General features: G+C 40.2%; 1 protein-coding gene across 2 annotated transcripts in view; it reads right to left on the bottom strand.

The window, feature by feature from the left end:
• Positions 1-25,218, bottom strand: part of sema3bl (sema domain, immunoglobulin domain (Ig), short basic domain, secreted, (semaphorin) 3bl) — a 75,455-nt gene that overhangs the window by 37,292 nt on the left and 12,945 nt on the right. For both annotated transcript variants that reach the window (XM_020635335.3, XM_020635334.3), the window contains exons 2-3: positions 15,846-16,006; positions 7,031-7,093 (exon numbers count right to left, since the gene is read on the bottom strand). In XM_020635335.3, the coding sequence (XP_020490991.1) occupies positions 7,031-7,093; positions 15,846-16,006 (224 nt within the window). The remainder of the gene's footprint in view (positions 1-7,030; positions 7,094-15,845; positions 16,007-25,218) is intronic.

Here is a 25,218-nt window from a genome sequence, read left to right as displayed (position 1 = left end):
CTATGGTCAGCACCAAACAAGAAGCTGCAAAGAAGTAAACATGGTCAGGAGGCAAGGAACATGTGGTTCTTCTGGACTGCGGACAAGGAGGAGAAACTGGTGGAGTTGTAGAGGGAGCAAGAATGCCTCTTTGACATGTCCTCCTCTTTGTACAAAGTTAGAGGACAGAAACTGCTGCAGCCCTCAAAACCCTGGTGAGATATGTTGTAGCTAGCTAGCTTCAGCCCTCTAGATTCTGATGACAAACCTGGTTCTAACTATGGACTCAATCATTATTCTCTGCATTTCAGGGTTCACAGCAATTTTTTTCAACATTTCTTCCTTCTCCACTCTATCTTGGTACAAAGGGGGAGACATGTCAAAGAGGCATTGAGGCAAGAGATTTGGTCTCTAAATAACTCCACCAGTTTCTCCTCCTTTTCAGTTTTCTGCTTTCATGTGGTAGATGTAAATTTCTACCAGGTGCATGATGGGAAATAAGCTCAAAAGGAATCTAGTTGTAGTCTGGTAGTTAGTAACTCTGCAAGATCCCCAGTCTTTGCTAAATCTTGGTCTGTAACCAAACCCTTTGAGTTGCTGACACATTGTCTTCAGATGTGAGAGGGTGTCAGACGTATTAAAGTTTTTTTTCAAAGTGTTCTAGTGTATGAAAGGCATGGAGGAAGTCTGGGCAACCAATGTGCTACTGCTTTGAAAATATAGTTTGATTTAAATTCCCTTTTTTAACGTCCATGTAGTGCTGGGTTAAGCGCTACCTCAGAGCTAACAGCAAAGAGGGATCCAGCTGCCAAACATGTTCTGTGACGAATGACCCAGGCAGGGAGCGGCTAGTTTGGACATGGAGAGTAGTTTCCAGTATAAACAGCCAATGTTCAGTGGAAAGAAGTCAGATTCAGTAATGCTAACAGGAAATGAGGACCAACACATACACATAAATATGCACCAGTACAGAAGTCCAGCGAACAGGACCTCATACACAAACACAATCGCAGACACACATGAACATCAAGAAGCAGTTCAAAGACGGACTGCTGCGATGCACCGGCTTCTCTGAGTCTTTGGTCTCAGTAGCCGTTTGATCCTCAAAGGAAGCTAGTTTTCTTGATTGATTTCCAGTCAGCGGCAAAAACATTCAGTTCTGAAAAGAAGCTCTCGCCAGCGTGCATGAGATGATTTTTCCAAATATCTATTAACTAGTCCCCGATGTAGCAAATCAAATAATCCTTTTATGATAGAAAACCACAATCACCTACTTGGCTTCCTGGCAGGCTCAGGGCTGCAACTGAGGTTTACCGTCATTTTGGCAAAAAAAAAAAAAAAAAAAGGCCAAAAGGACGGGCAGAAACAGACCCAACTTTGTCTCTGCAGCATCTTTTTCTCGTTACTGTTAAATACAAAGAGCCATAAAGAGGAGCTTCTGTTGTGTTCAAATCTGGAGCCCACATGCGCTATTACTGTAGTGTAAACAGTAGAGAATACTTTCCGACTAAATCGGCTCCAAAGCTTAAAGGCTTTGATCAAGAACATGTTGGACTAATGCTTAAGGCAATGAAGAGAATTAAACAGCAAAGAACATGTTTGACTTGGTTTGATATCCATCTTTAACTAGACGGTGGATGTTGTGAATTTGTTCTGCTATACTGTGATGTTTGTAAATGAAGAGATGCAATGCTCAGACTTCTAATCCATCCATCTGTCCATTATCTATACTACTTGTCCCGTTCGGGGTCACGGGAGGGCTGGAGTCACGGAGGGGGTGCTGGAGCCGATCCCAGCTGTCATTGGGCGAGAAGCGAGGTACAGTCTGGACTGGTCGCCAGTCGATCACAGGACAGACTTCTAATTGTGACCAGAAAAAACTTTCATTCTTCTTCTTCTTTGCTTGTGCAAAGGTTTAAGCAAACATAACTACTTTATTAAGACTTGGCAACACAACCTGCTTAGTTAAAAGAAACAAGAAGAGAGTATGAAGACTTTTTCCTGATATTCAACTACGGCCCGACTGATATGGGGTTTTTGTGGCTGATATTAGGGAGAAAAAAATGTAGATAAATTTGCAGATATATTTCTGAGATCTTTCTCTGATCTTTAGAGATCGATTGATATACACACACATTTCTTGCGTTGATCCCCCAAATGCTTTTACCAAACACTAAAGAAGGTTTATAATGAAGACAAGTTGAACTTAAGTCTTTATTGGCCAGAAGAACAACAGTGCACTGAAACACTAATCTTCCCAATTTTTTCCCAAAGTTTCTTATACTCAGAGATAAAATGCCAAAGACTAGTTTCAAACAACGAGGAACTTATGACGGCTTTACTGTTCCAGCCAAACCATCAGGGAGGCTTACTGATATTACCGAGCTTGACACGAAGGAACAAAGCGCAGAACTCATCACACAAATCAATCAGACGGATAAAACCTGCATACGAACATGCAACTCATTTTCTCAAACCAGAATAATCAGCACACTTGAAATTCCTACCTCATCATTTCTGAAAGCTGTTCTACACTTGGAAAGGGATTTTGTGCTCGACATATGCCAAATATGTTACAAGTTTTGCCTATTAGAGTTGAAGTAATTGGTAATTAAATAATCACTCCAGACGTTGGTAGAAGAAGGAGATAAATGAAGAAGAAGAATGTGTTAACAGCAAGAGCAAGACACTACATGCTTGGCTGAAGTCACTGAGTGCCTCCCCTCAGCCTGTTATTTATTTGTCTGAGCGGTTATTAATGATGGTGAAGGCCATGAGGTTGGGACTCTGGGAGGAAGAGCTATCAGAAAAAAACATGTTTAAAGTGGAAGAAACTTGTTAGGAGAAGGCTTTGGAGACAGAAGCTTTCATTTAACAGATAAACAAACCTATAGCCTACAACCTTCATGATGTATCACACTTAAAAGAGAAATCCAATTACTTTTTACCTTCAACCAAAAGAGTTACTTTGTGTTCAACACACCTGCACTGTTGCTTTTCTCCATGCCTCTGGGGCATAGCACGGAGCAGCTGCAAAATATTTTGTTCTTCCACTTGCACAGTCATTTCACAGATATAAATATTGGTACATGCAGACACTACTGCATGACTTCCTTTGCAAATATCAGCTTTCTAATTCAATTTAGCATTCATTGAAGAATGAATTACTTTGATCAGCAACATTTACCATCGACACTGATATACCACCCTAGCTACGATTGGACGGCTTCTGGTTGACCTTACCGTCAAGTTAGCAAGTGGCAAACTGGTTGTATGTTGAATGGTGAAATCATGTACTTAAAACAACAACAACATTCCCTTAAATGTCAAGTTGGGTACACATTGTTGATGGTAATGCAGCTTGAGAATTTACTGAACTGTTGTTATTCTTGTGTTCATCTTAAGGCGTTTTTACATATGCACTCCTATACATTTTTAAGAGAATTTCAGGAGGACTGTCGCCTTGCTGCAATCTCTGTGCACTATCAGTGGTCATGCACCGATTGCACGACCACTGATAGTGCACTCGCTTGAGGTCAATTCTGATTATATCCTGCAGCTCACTCGGACTTTCTGTAGAAGAAATTCTAGGGTGCTGGTAGGAGAAATTTTGGATGACGCCTGAGTTGAAATTTGGCTCTTTGTGTTCCTACATACAGCTCACCCTGAAAACTTTGGGAGTTTTCAGGATTTTTGTGCAATTGTGAACAAAGCTTTAAATTCAAGAACCAAACCCAGTTGATCACAGACAACACCAATAATCTTGGCCTTACATGCATATGTGTTACTCTCCTTGTCTTTTTTTTCTTCTTCCTATTGTATATGTATTTTTTTCCCCACCATCCAACATACACATTCAAACACAAATTCAAAAGTCCAAAAACCTAAGGGCTGGCCTTTCACCTCTCAACCTCTACCACTTTTTGTCAAACTCAGTTGTGTTTACCAGACTTAGAAGGCAAACATGTGAGATGGAACATGTGTCTGCATGTGGGATTGTCGTGCTTTGTGTTTGATTGTGTGCGTGTGTGTGCGTCTTGCTTTGGAAATGCAGTAATCCATCTAAACTGACACCCCCCAAAAAAAACCTCAGAAACATAAAGAGACGTGCAGGAATGCAGAAGTTGTCTGTGTGGCTGAACATAAGCAGACAAACACCTCAATTTGTTACTCACACTATCTCGCACACATGGTTTTTATGACTCCTTTGACCCAGTTAAGGTAGAGAAACATATTGTTGTAAGACCTTTCTAATAATGCCATGTCACAGGTCTCCTCTACTGTAAAGACAGTACGGTAGCACACACACACACACACACACCAAGTGTTGTGTGAGCCATGTAGGCAGCATGTAGAGGAAACACCTAATAAAAGTGATATAAGACACCCAAGGCACACCTGCCACTTCAAACACACAATACACACACATTCTCTAACCCAATCCAGATGGATGAGGCTGTGTGTCTTTTTTCAAAAAGAATAAAAAGTAATCACAGTAGTCGACTTGTACATCTTTTACAACAGTGTCTTCTTTGTGTGTGTGTGTGTGCTTGTGTGAACCAGTAATTAGTTCCAGCCTATGTATTCTGAGCACCGCTGAAGCCACAGAGAGCTTCTCCTACAACTGGGACCCCAATTAACGATGCCTGGGTACATCAAAGAAAAAAAGACAACATCTCTTCCTCCTTTTCTTAATTGATTCCTTATTTTCTTTCGCACTTCCTTTTTGCTTGCCTGCTTCCTTCCCCTTTCCCATTTTCTATTTTCCATCCATTCTTCATCCCACACTCCCATGTTAGCTTTTGTTTTTCTAACTTAAAACAAATTGGGAATCTAGAGTCTAGCTAGCTGCTCTTTGAGAATGTATTTGGAGCGGCTGGTTAGCATGCTAACATTTGTTAATTGACACTAAGCACGGTTGTAAAGCTGAGGATTTTGGATTTGTCACGTCAGGGTACACAAAAGTTATTGTAACACATTATAAGTGGGATGTGAATGTTTGGGTTATATTTCATGAGAACCCATTCAAAGGTTGTTGAGAAATGTTTTGTCCTAAACCACTGAAGTCAACCTCATGATTGCGCAGGAGAAAAACCGAAGGGACCAAAGTCAGTAGTTTATCTCAGGACCACAAATGTTGAAAACTTCACCGTCCACCGGGTAGATTGGGTCTTTATCTTGGAAACGATCAGCTGTCGTTCAATGACAACCTAACATCTCGGGGCAGCAGTCATTATTTCTGTGTTTAAGTGGATGTCTTCATAACAGCAGACAGAGGATGTCAGGGTTCATGACAGCTTCTCTTGTGCTCCTGTCACTGTTTATGTTCCCACTACAACTTGAGATGCAAGGAAAGGAATTGGAGTTGAGCAACTGTATTTGAATGCAGATATGTTAACAAAAAAAATAGTTGTAAGGCAATAACTGATGTGTTCCGCAACTGGATTTTGTTTAAAGTGCATTCAACACAGACTGTTTTACAAGCAAAGAGAAGTAACCAAAGGGGCTTTGCATGCAGATACTGCTTTTAAAGTTGTGGAGCGTCCATCAGATTTGCATTGTTGCCACAAGCTTGGCTACATCCTCTATCCTGCAGACAGTGGCTTTACTTTGACAGGTCGTGTCTCTCCTGTTCTTGATGCTCTTATAATCTTCCTCTTCCTCTCTTTCCCTCCTCTTTCATCAGCGGGGAAGTGTTTCTTTTTTTATCCTCCTTCAGGCTACAAAGAAAAGCTGAGTCAGCTTATGAGGAGGTAAACAGCTAAAGGTGCTGACACGTCCTTTTGGGCGTTGTTTCATTAGTGTATGCAGGTTTTGAAACGTAAACTTTATTATGAAATTGTTTGTGGCATGAAATTATTGCTTGCTTTGGCATTTCTTTCCCTTGTTTCTTTACTTGTAAACAGGGTCAAAATAAGATGAACACTGTCTACCCTTCACTGTTTTTCTCCTTTCCTGGTATTCCCTCCCTTTTCCTCCTTCCAACCCTTTCCTCCCTACCTCAGTCTATTTTTCCTTAATTAAATATTCTCTTGCCTCTGGATTTTAAGTACTCCTTATGACCAGGACTACTGTGTTTTTCAGAAAGCTGTCTCTTTCTCTGCACATAGTTGCATTTTTCTGTTTGTCTGTCTGTTAAGGATGTCCTCATAATTGGACAATTTTGACTGGTTTTCATAGTCATCAGTAGCATCATGTACATTATACAGTTTACTAAATCTTTAGAGGGAGCTTTGAGCACACTTTGCTGTAGGATAAGAAACTGAAAAGTAAGCAAAAAAAAACATCAGCGGGTAAGTGTTTTTTAGCTTAGCTTGTTGCATGGCTATAGAGGCACATACACTCTCCATCAAAACATGAGCCATTTAGGAAATGCTTAAAAAAAGGTGTGCTTGTAGTTCTGGGATTACACATCTTGTCTCAGTTAAATTGGAAAACTACAAGCTAAAATCTTAAGATATTCAACAACCACAAAGACAGATGTGGTAGCGTGATATAAGTCAGGCCAAAGTTCATTTACATAAACTTCTCTAACCAGGGTTTTGCAGGACAAGTGCCACGCTGAAAGCTGTTTCTATGCTCTTCAATGAAGGCCCTTGAATGCTTTTTCTGTACATGAAGTGACTGCATTGACAGGGGCTGTCAAGCAGCTCTTCATCATGGCAGAGTCCAATGGGTTCAGTTTTGACACTGGTGTATTATACCAGTTCATGTTCATGGAAACAGGAATAGGAAAATTCAGAAATCAGCAACAGACAGGAAATTGGCGCTAGAGCTGGTTACAAAGTGAAAACAAGAAACAGCTCAGAATGGCTATAGCAGCAAGGCATGGACATACTGGAGACACTTTGCAAATAACTTAATATAACAAGCAAGGCGGATGAAAGCAAAGCAAATAAACATTTGAATATATATTTTGAGGCTACAATGGGTCTGATATGTTTGCATGTATTCCGACTTTCTTATTAAAGATGAGATGATTAACCTGATTGGAATTAAAAAATTTGAGTGGAAACATGTAAAAAGGAATATTAAACTGTTAATATCTTACCTGGGGATCTTTACCCGTTTGAATGCAGTCCTCTCTGTTGCCAGGTAACGGGGGCCAGTAGATCTACGAAGGAGGCGAAACAAGAAAACAAGAAAAAGATTAAATGATTAATGACCTCATAACTTGGAGGAAATGCAAACAACCACATTATTCGGCCATATTGCAAGATTTAATTGCTTTGTTCAATCTACACAGGCAGTATTTTACTTGCAAATGTGTCTTTATTATGCCAAATTGAGCAAATCAGATCCTCTCCATACGATGAAACAAAAGCTACTGACTCACAAGCCAATGACTTTAGGAGTCAACATTTGGCTTACAGAGCTGACGCCTTGATTGAGCCATGACAGTCACATTTATCATTCCACTCATTCAAATTATACAAAAGATTCAGTTCCCCCACAATAAGAAAAAAAATATATGTTCTTATTTACCTTTAGTGGTTTCTAGCCAAGCCAATAGTTTAAACACATTTTGAAATAACAACTCTTGATGCCTCCACAAGAAAACAATGATGGTTAAAGGAATTTCATTTGTGGTGCTTAGAGCATTGAAAAATACATCTAAAGAAAAACATCAACAGCAGAGCAGAAACATTATCCAGCGAAACCCATTGACTTAAATTTCACAATTTTTCTTTGGAACCACTTCCTGGGTTATACATTTTCATCATGAAAAAGCTCTTTGGCTTCCCTCGAGTTCCCGGCCATTGGTTTAAATGAGATTTTTCAAAAGCTTACAACCCATGAAACAAACTCTTTCCAACCCAGTGGTGGTTGGATGAGGCTCTATATCTCAGGAGGAGACAGCTATTTGCAAATTACACCACAGCAATCAGCAAAAGCCACTTTCAGCAAGTGATCCAACTTATTTATTTTTCAGAACTTGGATGAACTTAATTTAGGGTTAGGGTTAAGAGAACAAACACACCATGAGCACCCCAAAGGCCAGAAAAACAGGCTCAATGGTTTTGCTACTTCTGTCTGCGACTGTTGCTCCAAACTTCTTCCATACCACATCAAAAGTCTCAGTTAGACCATCATTAGAGATCGATTGACTGCACAAATATATAACTTTTCAAAAATGTGATTGACCATATGCTCCTAGAATAACTACTGTGCAAGTCCGATTCAGTTTGACTATTTTCTGGGCAACCCTCTTCTTACTTACTGGTCAATTTGTGCTCAAATAGACTCCTGAGACTCATCGCTGAGTGTCCTTCAGTGTCCATGTTCTGGGTTTTTTGGCTTTGAAATAAAATTGCACATTTGGCTTAACACAAGCAGAAAAGCTTTGCTCAGGGAATCCCGTAGAGTATCCCAACATGGCCATCTGCAGCTTAAAAAAAGAGGGGATATGAAAAGATGGAAATCTCTTTTTTAACACGTTTCTCACTGTTTAGATCCAAAATTGCAAGGGAGAAAAGTCCCAGTGTCTCACCTCACTCTCGTTCTCCGAGGCAATATCCAGATAAGCATTAAATAGAGTGTGGACCTTAAACAATGGGACATTTTCACACTGGTTTCAGAAAATGAAATCAAACTTCTGCAGAAGTGGAAAGACTCAATGACTATGACGTGTTTAAGACTGCATCTTAAGGGAGACAATAGGTCTTTGTCTGGTCCAATATGAAACTGGCTTTGTTTTGGCTAACTGGGAGAATGGAAACCAGAGAGGAAAACCAACGGGTCTGACTTGCATTACTAATGTCTCATCAAGTTCATTGTGTGTGTATATGAGTTAGTCATGGACCACCGTGGTAGCTATCGGGTTTTAAGAATATAAAAGGGAAGAGATAAAGTTATTGAAAGAATGAAAATCTAGTTGACAAGATAAGTAGTTTCTTCTGACTCTTTAGCTGAAAAGCTGAAGCATGTTTTTTTTCTTATGCTCGCAACATCCTGGGTTTCATTTCAGCCATAAAAAAATTCAAGACAGATTTTTATCTTCTCGCTCATGAAAACCGACAAATCACATCAAGCATGGTCAGCTGACACGGTTTCACAAAGAAACAATGCGTCTGAATTCTCTCTCATGGCTGTATGAAGAAAAGATGTGACATTGGAGAGCCTGGAAACACTGTAATATGTTAAAGATGGATGGATTATAAGATCTTAAATCTTGTAAATGCTTCTTTCTAAATGAGTGAATGCTATTTTTTGTGAGGAAAAAATTCAAATATCAGATCGGATAGGCATCAAATTGAGAGAATATTGCAGACAACCGCCTTATGGTAACACACACTACCTATTGGCACGGAGGGGGAATTAAACTTGATGTTGTGTGTATACAAATATTTTTGATTTACTGTAGGCATGCATCGATTCGTCGGCCGATATTGACCCTGTTGACAAAAATCAACACATCTGCAAATAATGTGGCATGAACTGATGTCAGTAGCGAATGTTTATTTATTGTGCCTAATCAACTTTATGCTGATATCTAGTAAACCTTACTAAGAAGTTTTTATTTTGCAGATGAAGTCACCTGTTGAACAAACTAGTTTTTTAGACTAGTTTTCATGAGAAATGTCAAATGAGAGAAAATGGTTTTGTGGGAGTCAAACATTGGTTTCAGTATCGGCCCTGATTATCTGATTTTCATCTTAAGTTTACTGTACAGATTCTTGTTGAGCAATATCAATCAGCTTATACCGCGATTGTCCATGAAAACCATGTGTGTGAAAAAATATGTATGCAATGCCTTCACAACCATTGTTAAAGGGACATTTTAAAGTTTTTGTTCAATTTCATTCCATGAGTTAGATAAGAAGCTTATCTGTGCCACATATGTGAAGCGAGCGGCTTAATAACTTGGCTTATTGTTACTTTGTTGTTTAATTCAAAAACATATCTTAAAGAAATGTCTTATTGTTGCAGTGGTTAACATACCAGACTATTTCTCAACTGATTGCCTGGCATCAAGCCCAAGAGACCAGATGCCAGTTCCATTTAAAAACAAAGAGGGCTCCCTGCATAAAATGGACTCCATAACCACCTTTGGATTGACTAAACTAGCTCTACATCCAAACCATCTGATTGGAGGGTGTGTTTGACACCCAGCCTGTTTTTGACTAAAAGCTGGCTTGCAATAGTGAGAAATCATCAGACTCAAACATTATTTTCATACATCAAAAAAGTGAATGTAGAAATTAGGATCGGTCTAAAGCTTGGCTCCATTAGTTTCTTTGGCATGAGGCTTGACTGATATGAAAGCATGCCTTTGGAAAAGCCTGGCATACACACACTCTGACCTCTAACAGCCTGATAGCCTGACTGATAATGATATACTGTGAAATAAGGCCCAGCCGACAACCTAGCTGGCATTGTTCTGAGTCAATGTACTGCAATGTTTTATCCATGGTCCAAAAAGTCTCTTTCTGCATGCTTTAGGAAATATGGCTGACCTCCATCTGTCATCGATGTTCCTTCCTCTGTCTGATTGTTTCTTGACAATTTGACTCTGCTGCTTCAGAGTACTCGTTAATTCTTTATCTAATCTCAGATGTAGTTCACATTTCTTCTATCTTTGATCGTTTAAGATTTGGCAAAACTGTCAACTACAAAAAATTATCTGTAAAGAGCTGGAATAATTGATGGTCCTTAAAATAGGCTGTGCTTTACACTTCAAAAGAAAATGAGTCAAAATTTCTCATCGGCCATAAGACTAAACAGCATCTTCAATACTGTCAATTTATGCAAAAAAAATGCTTAAGTAGTCAAGTCAAGTCTATTTGTGGTGCCAGATGCTAAACAATCTGCAAAAGATTACAAAACCTTCAGTATACTAAAAATAGTTCAGTTTGCATTAAAGGAAGAATGTGGGACTTCTTGGTCCAATAGATGTCACCCTTGAGCACCAGCATGAAACAAAACAAACCAATAGCGACATCTAGCTATTCTAAAGACTCCTCTCTAGTCCTGTAATACGACTCCAACCCCTACGAATGAGAATGCACCATAATGAAGCACCATTAAGAGCAAGCGGTGGACAAAACTGTTCTTGGCTCGAGCTGCAATCGCCTGTGGCCAGAAGTGTCGTGTTAGCAGACTAATGTTAGCACACTTTAATTAACTCATTGCTTGCACATAAATTGACAAAGAATGAAAGTGATCTAAACACACATACGTGACATCCCAATAAGCAGTGAGTAGGCTATGTTAGTCTTCCATGTCTGGCCGTCCTGTCTATGTAAACATGATGTTAACACGGCTCCGACAACAACACAGCTGGCAGGACTCACGCTTCTCATTGAAGACAGTCATGACTCAGAGAGACATTTACAGAGGATATACTTGATTTCTGCTGAATTTATGTGTCAAATGTTGCATATTATTCCTTTAACTGGAGGAAAAGGTCTAAACAACCACTGGAAATATCTTAAAAGGACTTATTCTTTACAATGTAGACTCACTAAAAAATAACAGATAAACGCATTAATTTGTTCAACATTTTCTTACCATTAAAGTTTCTGGTTAATATATCATCATAATATTTATCTTGAAACCTAGAAAGTGAAGAGCAGTATGATTTCTACGACATAAAACACCAGATGCAGCAACTTCTTGAGGCTACATGCTGATGTATGTGGACCCTGTTTCAGTTTTGGTGAGCTCAGTTGTAAATATCTGCACAAAACCATTTGTCTTCCTGTCAGCTCAGTGTTGCTGAGCCAAAGTAGAATTTTGGCAGAAGCAGGAGGATGGAATCATGGGATGTGCTGAGTTTATTTCTGACCTAATCAGGATGCAGCATGTCTAGAGTTGCCTGGTTGAAATGTTAGACTTACACATTGTAAGAACCTTTGCACTCTTCGATTTTAAAACTAAAGCGGATAAAACATCAAATCCGGGAGAGATGGTGTAAACTTCAACACAGCCTCTTTTTACTTTTTATCATTCTGAGTTCAAAGGGATACTCTAGAATAAAATGGGGCTAAGTTAGCTGGGCTGGAATCTGTCTCAATAACACGAGGGAATCAAAGCCGCATAAGATACATAATGCGTTTGTACAACCAGGCACACGCTGTACAATTTCAGACTCATTTCCACCCGATTTTTGAGTGGTACGACTGATTACAAAGTCAGGCTAATCTTCAGCCAATCGCACGTCATAAGTCATGCTGTTGACACTGAGACACAAACGGCCAATCACGGTCTGATTAGCTGCTCCCGACCAATCGCATGATTTTCTGGCATGTTTGAAATTTTGGTTATACAACTGCACACACATGCAAAGCAGCAGGAGGTATGCCTGTTTCTGTCTTCCTCGTCCTATCATGAAAGAAATGTTGGCAGGAAACATCTGCAGACTTCCAGCTTTCAGGGAATATTCGTTATGTTTTAGCTGCTAGTAAGCGTGTGTTTACTGTTGATACTGAGTTTGTGTGTGAGAGAGCGAGATTGACAGCGTTTTTGTCCATGTGTGTATTTGACCTATACTTATGAAACAACTGAAATACACATTAGATCTGACTTCAACCTGCATCTGTGGAATTTTTGTTTTTGGTCAATTAAAATGCTCCGTCCTGATTTAACATGAGCATTTGACCTGCCCATGTGATGTGCAGAGGCTACAGTCCTCAGAGCAGGTTTGAATCTGACCTGTGGCAGTCGTTCCAGACTCTATCCAATGTCCTGTCACTTTTATAAAGACAACACCTCCACCCCCCTCAATGTTGCCATGATAAAGTCAGACTGACTCCTATACATGGAACATTTACATGAACCTTAGCAGTATTTGTTTTAGTTGTTCCAGCTAATTATCACTGATTCAGTAAATACTAGATCCAGTTTGGCGAGGAAACACTTTGGATGCGCTGATTTATTGCCTTCTTATGTTGTATGCTTAGGAGTACATTTATTCATTTTCCAGATTTACCCCTCTGTCAGTGAGATTTATAGTGGAAAAGGGTGAAACACTGTTTCTGTGATGCCATAGAGTATATTGTAAGTATCGGTGGGCAGAGTTGGAGTTATAAAACTACCAGCTGGTGGGAAGGATTTCACAGAGGATTACAACTTCACTCTGGTTCTGAACATTGAAATGTCTTTCCAATCTTTACAAATGACGAAACGTATAATCAGAAGTAATGTGAAATGTGAAACAAATGGAGAACAACATTATTAGCCTTAGCCTTATATAAAAATGTAAAGTAACACTTATGTTCCATACAGGGTGTTTGTTGACTTTTTTGCTTAAATTGAGCCAAAGTGGTTTTCTCCTACAGATGCTAAGCTAGGCTAATCAACCCTTGGCTGAATATTTGGGGCCCTCAAGGTTTCCGCACAGATGCCACTTGTCATAGCAACATGTTTTCTTGGAGTGATAATCTATTGTTTGGAAGCAGAAACAGTTAAAATTCCTTCTCTTGCTTTCCTTTCAACACTGGCTTATGGAGTCATTGGCAGACGTGTGCAGTGTTGCAAACCTTTGTTTGATTAAACTGGCATCACTGATAGAATTCACATTGGCTGGCTCTGACAGGAGCATGGGTGTTAAGCGCCAAACAGCCTTAAGCAACCAACAGTGTCAGCAAGCTTCATGTGTTATCATCATCCTGAGGTGGAGAGCAGAGAGAGGAGGCTGAGAGAGGAAGCAAAGAGGTGGACGAGGTGGGCGACAACTGGCTCTGTGTGTTCATCAATTCTCTGAACGCCCATTCAGTTTGACCCATATAAGAGCATAGACACAGAGACACACACACACACACACACACACACACACACACACACACACACACACACACACACACACACACACACACACACACACACAATGCTGTGTTAAGCTAGCTGACAGGTTTTCATATTTGTTCTGTGATAAACAGAAACCTACAGGGGTAGGTTTATAACAATGGATAACATCGAGGAGTAAAATATATTCAGCTTATTTTCCCTGAACTGTTCTTCATGGAGAAGGAATAAATTATTTTTTTATTCACTAACATCTCATTTCCCTGCAGTCAAAGCCTTCCAATAAACTGTCTGAAAAACCTTAGAAAGGAACCCCAAGCAAAATATCTCCACAAATCACTGCACAGCGTATGTCTTTGTCTACTGTAGCTCTGAGTGAACTACATACATTTAGATTTCATTCCCATGAAAAAGTAGTTTTTTCCCCCATAACTGTTAGTAAACTGTGTCTGGCTTTGCAGAATCACTGCATCATTCTGACATAAGACTTTGTGATTCTTCCCAAAACAAACAAACTGTATGTTAATCAGTTAATATGTAAAACCAAAGATCCAATCATTTTTACAGATTATAAGAAAACAAAGCTTTAAGTTTTTGTTTCTGCTCGTTTTCCAAGCTCTGTTCATAAAATTATTTGTTTTTGTTAGAGGGGTTAAACATGAGCTTACTTGTTTGTACTCGGGGTGGATTACACTCTGTTTTTGAGAGGAATGCTTCTCACACACATAAATCCTGAATCAAACACATGCACAAACTAGGCCCCGTGTCCACCTAGCATTTTTTTCTGAGCACCAGCGTCTTTTTTCAGTTGTTTTCAATGAGGGTTCTCAGCAGAAAGCGGCCGCTTGCAGAAAAGCACAGCACCCAGCGTCTTTTCTTCCGGGCGCTCTGCATTTTTTGTGAGGCCAACCGAGTGCTCAAGTTGAAAATCTTTCAACTTCTCAGAAAGGCAGTGTTGACGCCATCAGCGCTCTTTTCCAAATGTATGATATTCCCTGTAGTTTTGCCGCCTACAGATCTTGTACCCACATCCTCCTAGGTCCGATCGGGAAATTAACTATCTCAAATATTAAGCATTCAGTTAAAAGAAACAGAGCAGTGTCGGTCATACAGCGACCGCTGTCAACAGACTGTTGTCATAGAGACAGGACCGACGTGCAGCGCATTTCTTCTCAGCGCACAAACGCTCCATGCAAAGACTCCCGAGCGCACAGCCAGCGTTTTTCTGCCTGGAAAAAACGCTAGGAGGACATGGGGCCCAAGAGCAAATTCAATACTTTGGTCCACACCGGGACTTGAACCGGCAACTGTCCAGTTCCCAACCCAAGTCCCTACACACTGAGGTACTGCCGTATTCATCTCTACACACATTTTAACACAGAGGTCAACAAGACCAAACTAACATTCAGCAGAAAACAAAATAAATCTATCTTCTGCATCATAATTCATGCAGTGACCAAAAAAACCAGTCACAGCACATCCTCTGTGTTTGACAAGCCTCAATGACAAGTTACAGTGCGGATTAAAGGTGACGTAGAAGGAAAGATATGGTTTGATTTATGACTAGCTGAACTTTTACAGGTGTTCCTCCACAGGAAGGGCAGGAGATCATGGACGTGTTCCGGCAAAAGAAGCAAGACATAAATTTAGATGATTTGCTGTACAGCCCAAAGTTTAAAGCACTTAAGCAAGAAGGGCAAACAAACAGAATTGGGGGATGAAAAATCATAAATTCACCAATAGTCCTGATCTTCTATACGGCTAATGAAGACTTTTTTAGCTTCATAATTAATGATGTGATCGCTCTGATATATATATAAAAAGTTGCTCTTCAGGTTTGAGTCACCATGTTTATGGATGATTTATGATGCAGAGTGCTTCAACAGATGTTCTGCATGAAGGGAAGTCTGGAAAAATCTTAACATCTTAAGGCTATCTTTACCAGATTTACATCATCTTGCACACATTGAAACTCCTCGCAGAGTCACTGCAACCTAAATCAAAACAGAATGATGAATGTTGTTCTGTTCAGTGACTACCTTTCTTTTTTATTACAAAGAATTTATCTTCAGAGCACAATACAGTTCAACACTTGAACTCACACTGGGAAAAAATCTCACCTCTTTGGACTCGCTGCTGGTGGGTCCCAGCAGGACAGAGTAGAGGACGTCTTTCCCTCCTAAGAAGAGGCGGTCGCGGTACTCATCCAAGAAGACGGCGGTGAGTGTGAGCTGGCCATGATGACCACTGAAGATGGACGACCTGTTGGTGGACAGGAGGTCTGCAGGGAGAAGAGAGAAACAGATTAGAGATGGCATTTAAACCTGAGGAGAGTCGTGTGAAGAAATTAGATGGAAGGATAAGGAGATACCATGAGTAGGAGAAAAAGCTAGAGGTGAGGATGCTTAGTCAGACCATATCAATAATCATGTCAAATCACTTTCTACGCTGTTAGACAAATCACTGCAGTTTAGCTTGTGCACAGAGTAATCAATGCAGGAGCCACAGAATTAAATACTGAAAACACAACACACCAACCTAAAAAAGACTGTTCAGTGTTCGTCTTTCAGAAGGTTTTACGAGGAGCTGACTCATTGTCAGAGGTCTCCTACCCTGTATCAGAGACTGGTACAAGGAAGGAAAAACTTATTGTAGTACTAGTTGTCTTTAAATCTGTGTACTACTTACATTCTCCCAAGACAGATAATGTAATACCACCACTACTGGCTGTGCTCTGTGTAGATGTGCCAGTCCCACTCAAAGAGATTGCATTCCTTCTTTCGGACTGTTCTGATGTTAGTTACTTTTTCAGTTGTTTCAATTCTTTTAAGATTTATGTTTGGCCTTTGCCATTATTCAGATAAGATAATAAAGAGTTGCAATCGGGAAAGAGAGAGTGGGGAAGACATGCAGGAAAGGAGCTGCTGGTCAAACTTGAACCATGGGCCACACGGCTTGGAGGTCAATACTTTCCTTAGTGGGGAGTGACCTAACCGCAAAGCCATCAGCGCCCCTTTTTTTTTCCAATTTTTCAAAGATAGTTTAGTGATATTGTAACCGAAAGGGTCTTTTACTTTATTTATTCTTCTTCAAATGAATTAGTCATGTAATTGTTTGTCAAGAGAGATTCGACAACAGGCTAATTCTTACTGAAAGTTAAAGTTCTGAATTGCATAGTCTGATGAGAGCACGATCTGATGATAGCCTACACACTCAGCAAACAGCAGTGAGGGAGCAGGATGAACACAGCAGTCTGCATCTGGCTACGGTCTCTGATCTGGCAGAAACTTCAAAGTCAAAAGGTTGATGCAACTACTCTACAGGAGTGGCACCAAATGGGTTGAATTGAAGTTCAGCTTGACACAGGGTGTCTCACGCACAGTCGAGTGAATACATATTCAACATAGACCAGAAAAACAACAACAGCAATCTCACTTTCTAAGCCTTCTCAGCCTCCAAGAGCATTTAAATCTTCCACTTTATCACTCCAACACGTATTCTATCTGCCTCTCCTAACTCTCCCATTTTCTTACCAGGCTCTCTTACTGTATCACCTCTCTCTCTCTCTCTGTAATGAGATGAGGAGAGAAATATTTATGTGTGAGAAGATGTCCTTGGTATGCCAAACTCCCAGTGGAGAAGTTTTTCGGATTAATCGGCTTTCCGTCTACCCTCTCATCACTTGTCTGTCACACTCATTATTCCTCTCACTCTTTTTCCCTAGAGGATCGGCCTGCACACACACACACACACACACACACACACACACACACACACACACATACACACACACACACACACACACACACACACACACACAGTGAGAGAGTCAGTCACTCAGCGAGGGTATTGACAGAGTGAAGCTCAGGGACCCAGTGAATCAGCGTCACCTTGTCCATCGCTGGGGCCTTCCAGACAAACACACCGTTGATCTGTTTTAGTCGGAGTCTCAGTTTCTGCAACCACAAGCTTCCACGCATACACCCATACCTTCCAGCTCTACAGTAGGGCTGTGCCTAAAAGTTATTTCATGTACGGATTCATGCAAAACCAGCAGAGTTCTAATTTACGCTGCTACTAAACTTAGCAGCAGAGTATTAGCAGGGAGAGGCCTGTCAAATGTTGCCATGAAAAATCCTCTTTCCTCCGAATTTTTGTAATAAAAGTTGATGTTCAACTTTACAGCTTCTGGCAAGAGAATAATGAGAAGACACACAAGTGGCAAGATATCGGGAAAGTAGAGTAAGAAAGATAAAGTTTGGATGAGGGGAGTGGGGGGTGCTTTGTGGCTTTTAGCAGCTGGTAAAAGTCAGAAAATAATGAGCAGAGTGAGAGACAGGCAGAGTAAACCACAAGACAGACAGAGAGAGTAGTGATGGATGATGGGTTTATTGGGAATGACTTCTGTAAGCAGAAAAATATGATGAGAAGCGGAGGAGGAGAGGATGAGCTGCAGAGCTGTTGTACATTAGATGTTAAAGATCTGTGCTATATGCATCGTTATACAGTATGTTTTATTTGTTGGTTCTATTTGGGTTTATTCTTTATTTTGTGTTTTAAAAGTTAACTTGGCACCCAGCAGCACAGACGAGTTGATATTTCAGGAGGAAGGTCTAATAGAATCTGTCACTTTCCTGACACAGTTTATCAGCAGAACATGCAGGCAGCTCAACAAGCTGTCAGATGTTGACCGTCCGTCTCCACAAGTTCAACCTTTTCCACATAGCTCTGAAACCAGAGATGACCTCCAGCTGCAGAGGGGGTGAGGAAGAATAAGTCGAGGTGTGTGCTGAGAACTGTTACTGATACAGTGTTACAGTGGGATCTAATTTTCACGGCACACCTCTATGTTTGGACATGAAAGATTGCAGGAGATGAGGACTGACAGATGTATGGAATTTCAAAACAAATACAATGTAAGGTTGAACTAGGTCTTTCTAATCCTAAATAAGATCCCACCCATCCCCTGAAAAGTTTTATTTTTTCAAAACTCTGTGTTTTCGATTAGTTAGGATGCTTTCCATGTAATAGTATTTTCCCAGGTTCAATTCCTGTACGTCACCACTGGTGCATTTCGTACTCTGTTTTTTCATTTCATGATTGTATGTCTACCTTAAAAATCAAAGAAGGATACAATTTTAATAGAAAAAAATGAGTTACATCAATGTCCTAAATATACTGCTTTCTCATGTTAATGGACTGATTCTTACAGAAGCTAACGTTTATGTTAAATCCTATTTTGTGAAGTAGCAATAACAAACACATATGGAGGCTAATGGTAATTTCATCAAGTATGAAGCCAAACGCAGTTCACAATAAATTAGTGGACAAATGTGAAAAACAGACCTGATCATGGTTCTAATTGAAAAGCTACAGGGTAACATAGGTTAACACAATGATGCTGAGGGTCGCATGAATATTTGAAGCCTCCTATACACTGTATAAAACATGAATCCGGTCTCAGTGATGTCACCCATTTGTTTCTGAAGTGAGGTTTTGAAGCACAGCGATGGTAAATAAACTGTTCTAAACTAATTTTAAAAGAAGTTCCACCCCAAAGAGTGTAAGCTGATGAAGACACGAGATATTCTGTCCAAATTCGTTTTTTGAACCAGGCTGTAAATATGTTTACTTCTGATGTCAAAACTGGCTTTTTTTTATAGTGTTAAAGGGACTTCTAGGATTTTGCAGCCAGCCTCAAGTGTACACTTGAGGGACTGCAGTATTGGCATTACCATGCAATTTGTACTAAATTGCATGGCAATGCAAGACATTTCATTGATTACCACAAATGTTCACCTTGTGTTTGGTTGAAAAGTCATTTTCTGGGGGCCATGAGGGTCCATACAGAGTTTCATTATGATCCATCATATATTTCAGTCAGCCTCTTAGTGGTGAAACAATAGGCGGTAATTCCCATCCTGCTATTGTCTTAGAAAGCACAGCGCTTCCACAGGCTAGTGTAAGACACGTACATATCCTGTTTGAAGTTAGAAAAATCTCCTGAGAGAGTAAAGAATCTGGAGTATTCCAAAAAAAATGCCTGTGTTTCTGAACGATAATTAGATGCTACATGCACAATAACATCATCTCATCTGTTTCAGAATTTGCTTGGCAGTTGAGGGTGTGTTTCAGTGCACTCTGACAAGTGCTTTGATAAATATTCTATGCTGAGGAATACATTGTCAAAGATCCAGGTTCCTGAACTTTCATCCTTGAAATAGAGCAATTAGCTACGTCAAGCTCCAGCTCTGTTTGCCTTGTGTACCTTGTTTCACCCCTTCATGCTGTATACAAAAACTCACAAACACACTCAGGCTTGAAGGCAGATTGCTGACGTCTCTACCTTTGTATCTCGTAAATCACACGGAAGTATACACAAATCACCCCAGCGTTACAACAAAAATGTCAAACCGAAATAACAACGTTACACACATACGCACACTCATATAGGAACGGAGGGGAAAGGTGAGTTAACAGCTTCCATCTGCAGCTTGTTATCACTTCGGCAGCTCATCGCCTCACTGTGAAAACCACACCACTGTCTCACCTCTCACCAACCTCTCTCGCTCTCCTGCTCTCTATCTATCTTCACTTGTCTTACATCTATCAATTTAACATCCCTCCACTTTTCAACAGGCTTTGCCTCTTCAGTCCATCCATCTTTAACTTCCTCGATGTTATTTTTCCTCTCTTGAAAACACTTCTGAAGGTGTCTTTAGTTTCTTCTCACATTCCTGTCCATCCATCTTCCTGTCTCACCCACTTTGCTACTAGATATTTCTCTCTTGTCTCTCTTTTTATCCATCTGTTTTCTTGGATCAAGAATCAAAGCACCTGATCCAACCTGAGAAATGAAGCCAGCAGAGAAAACCAAAACCAGTTCCTCCAGTGGCCACTCGAGGCTGTCTCCCAAAGTGAGTCGTTCCCCTATATTGAAATGCCCAACTTTGCAGCAAAATTACACAACTGTAAAATAAATGGCTTCTTTTAATCTTTATAGCTTATGTCTTTGGGTTTGGAAATTGTGCAAGGATGTATTATTACAACTCACCTGTTACATAAATATCAAGACCTATCTTTAAGAGCAGTTAGGCACATCCTTTAAATTTTAATTATATGCGTTCATTATTTTCAAATCAATATTTAAAGTGGATGTTAATTTAACATATGATAATCAGAACTACAAGAGGATGTTCTTGATGTTGTTGACAATACCAGCTAACCTTAATTTGAACTTCACTCAAATATTAAAGGAACTAACTGATTAACTGATATCAAAGTCAACGTCTTTATTAACAGATTGAAGGTTAACAAATTTAATTTTTGATTAATTGTTCCCACCTCTGAAATGAAGCATACTTAGTGGCATGGCCGCTTTAAGAAGAGTCTCTTTTCGTGTTTCACCTTTTGGCTCATTATGAGCTCTTATTTGGAAAACAATGTGGATTCATTGAGCTGAAGAATGAGTTAACTACTCATTCTTCAATGAATTAGCAAACTATTGCTTGGACTGTATGGCTTTGATATCTCTGGGACTAACTCTCTTACTCTACCCTCTATTCTAAAGCTGGTTACTTCTGGCCCCAAATAACAGAGTTATATCAATATCATAGACTGTATATGTCATGGACGTAGCCTTAGTGTCTCATCACAGTTTCTCTTGTCATATTTAACCATATGTTTCTGATTTTCAAATGTCTTGTAATGTCTTGTAATCAAATGTAGCATCACAGTCCTAAAGGAACAACATTTCATCTCACTGTGTACTTGTAAATGATAGATATAACAACAAAGAAAATCCGACTAGGACTTGAACTTCAGTTGACGTCATCCATTGGTTTCAGAGGACTTGTTATGAAACCCAATCATGACGGTTGCCATATTGGGAATTCACACTCTGTTAAACTTTTGGTCAAAATAGCAAGAGACAAGGAAACAAAGCTGAGCCGCCTCAACAATGCTACAAACCTCTCACTTGTCAGTCAACCAAAAGGCATCCATAATTATGCAAATTTTTGAATAACTCTTCAGACCAAGTTCTTTTTTTTGACAGACTCCAAGTGACAGACTGTAAACACGTTTATTTTTGCTGTAAAAATGTCGATATTGTCAGTATTTGAATATCGGTCTAAATAGGACTTCCATGGCGTCTTGGCTTAATTTTTGAACTCCAGAGGATGCAGATGGTTCCAAATGCAGAACTCAGTGCTTCAAAAACCCATTGACAAACCTGGGTAGTGTGACAGTGACTATTTCCATTCTTTGTACAATCTGTGATTAAGGCCCTGTGTATCTAATAACGTCCTTACAGCATCCATAGGGAAACTTACATCTGTCTCCAATGTGTTTTGTTTCCCTACGGACTGCCAGCCAACGCCCGCTCTGACAAACAGCAGCCATGCCAAACCAAAGCGACACGCGAATGAGCATCTGGTTTCACTGTACGTGTCAAACCTCAGCTAGTGTATGATGCAGTGTGAGCCACTTCAAAGACATGTCTGAAATAATCTATTCTGAAGTTTGTTTGCATTGTCAGTGTTCGGCTAAGTAAGGACGAAGAATGCCTTGGTGTCAGTCAAATCTGAAAGTCAGACATGTGGACTGTGCGATTTCATTTCCTGCTGCTGTTTAAAGAACATTTGCTTATTTGCATATTTTTGTTTGAACTGAGAGCTTGCACCCGTCTTTCATCACCCATGGTCCAACGCAATGTAATCAAACTTTTGATTAAGGATACAAAGAAAATATCCAGCGTGATGAAACTGAGGGTGGTAGGAATGCATGACTGCACAGCTGCATTTTGTGATAAAAGGCAAAATGTTCAACAGAGTGGTTGGAAATAGATTTGAAATGACAGGCTTGGAAATGAGGGTGAAAGAGGGTTCATAAGTGAAAGATTGTGGAAGAGAGAGAAACACGTTCACCTCCATATCTCATGCTGACATCTCTAATGTACAAATTGGACAGAGGCAGGGTATAAGCTATGTTAAGCTGCACACACATACGCCCATGCATGTATGCAGGCACTATGGTATATGTGTGACTGTTTGCTCAGTTAGAGTAGGGGACACATCTGAAGCATATTAGACCCCACTGTGGAACAAAATGCACACTATAGCTGCTCACACACACACCATTAAGAATCAACAAGTCCCTGATCAGTTCTCACCTCAGCTGACAACCATCAGTCTCTTTCGCTAAATATTGATCTTTGACATTTTGTTTTCTCAAGCTCTGACACATAAACAAACACACTTACAAGCAAATAAAGACCCATTAGACTCATTACACCCCTGACAGGCTTCCCAGGGTATCATTAGATCGGGGTGTATATTGTTGCAGTGTGCCAAGTATTCCTGGAATCTGCTGCGTGCACAAAAAGTCATCTCACAGCGCTTCTCTTCCTCTCACCACTCCCATTCCTCCTTCTCCTCATCCTCCTCTCGCAGGTCTCATATTCCCTCTCACCCTCTTCATTATGCCTCCCCACAGAGCTCTTTAAGAGATTTGTGTTACTGCTGAATACAGTAGTAGCATTATAGGTCTCTTTAATAAAGAAAAATCATGCACACATCATAGAAACGAATCATACAGACATCCATAGTTTCATGCATAGAAAGGGGCAAATTTTCACAGTACAAAGTACAAAAATGACCGTGTCCACTACTTTACTCAAATTAGTTAATTAGGACATGCTTGCATAATAGCAAGTTAAACCAACACAATGATTATGGTAACCACCACCTCAAGGGGGTCTGTAGGGACTTGGGTTGGGAACTGGAGGGCCGCTATTTCAATTCCCGGTGAGTACCTAATCTGGAACTTGCTGGAGAGGTGCCAGTTCACTTCCTGAGCACTGCCGAGGTGCCCTTGAGCAAGGCACAGAACCCCCACCACCCCAGTTAAGAAGCATTAGCTGTGGGCAGCCCCCTCACTCTGACATCTCTCCATTAGTGCATGTTCATAGGATCCTGTTTGTGCATGTGTGTGTATTTCAGCCTGTGTGTGTAGCATGTTAAAAAAACAGAGTGTAAAATTGAATTCCCCCTCGTGCGATTAATAAAGTATATCTTATTATTATTATTAATATCGGCACATATCATTAAAGGTGTGGTGAAATTCACACTTTTTAAAGTCAAATTCAAATGTTTCAGATTGAAGATCCCTGGTCAGCCGTTCACCTGGAATGTCTGGTGTTTTCTTAAAGTGCACAGATATCACCGAGGCAGCTGTGTAACATGCACAAATAGTGATGAATGTATCATTTATTTGTCTACCATATCCGTCAGCACCAACCTATTCAGCAAGATCTCTTTGGTAACAGCTCATGGGTATACGGGGTGCCGGTGGTCTAGTGGTTAGTTTGCTCGCCACATGTACAGATCTGGTGTGAGTGATTTGGCATGCAAAGATTATCATTAAGTAAGGTGTGCCTCAGGGTTCTTCTTTCTCAAACTCCCAATAATATGTAAGAAATTGGATTTCTTTACTTATGGAAAACATGTTTGTCATTTTTGATATTGACAACTGCATAGTGTTTAACATATATATTATCACCCTGCAAACAGGTTGGACACTTTTCTACTTTCTTTCTCTCTCTCTCTTACCCTCTCTCTCTCTCTCTCTCTCTCTCTCTCTCTGTCTCTCTCTCTCTCTCTCTCTCTCTCTCTCTCTCTCTCTGTCTCTCTGTCTCTCTCTCTCTCTCTCTCTCTCTCCACAGTGGTAGATGAAGGATTGCACAGCTGCAGCCTCTCTCAGCACAGTGAAGTTGACGGATGTGCAAAGTTCAGACTCTCCCACAAACTTTACCAGGATTTGATTATTGTTGGGTTTTTTTTGTACTGGGGAATCTGCAGACATGTTCATGAAAAATCTGTTGCAGTTGTTTCTGTGTTTTTTTTCACTCATCTTCCTCAGGTTTCAATCGCCATGAAGATATTTGAACATGGATTAGTTTGATTAAAGTTCTTTTTGGTCATGGGTTGCATGTTGATTTAGCTGCACACAGGCCTGGTTTATAGAGCAGCAATGTTTGATTTCTTTTTCTTTTTCCAAAGCACTGACCTAATCATTCTTAAGATTTTTGATTCAGCCATTAAGAAGTATTAGATTACCGTTATGAGACAGATGTTTGTCTTTGTCTCTTTTTAAACTCAGGGAGTCGTGCGAGCAGAGATAACAGCCCTGATGAGTCATGACGGAGTAAATCCTTGGATTTAACTGCCAACCTGTTACTGTTCCTCACTGGAGATGTCATTTATATGGCTTGTTCACATTTTTAACACATATGTGATAAAACCATGAGATCTTTGATAAGCTCCAAAGAAGATGTACGCACACACACACACACACACACAGACTCACACACACGCATACACACTGACAAATTTTAAACGTATTCTTGCTCAGCTGTCTCAGGATGCCTATCAGAGTTCCTGTTACCCGATCTGTCCTGCCGGGCCAATCAAAACACAGCACACAGTATTACCT

The sequence above is a fragment of the Labrus bergylta genome, chromosome 12 (assembly GCF_963930695.1).
Source record: "Labrus bergylta chromosome 12, fLabBer1.1, whole genome shotgun sequence".
In the NCBI taxonomy this organism is placed as follows: Eukaryota; Metazoa; Chordata; class Actinopteri; order Labriformes; family Labridae; genus Labrus; species Labrus bergylta.
This window is presented reverse-complemented; position numbering and strand designations above follow the sequence as displayed.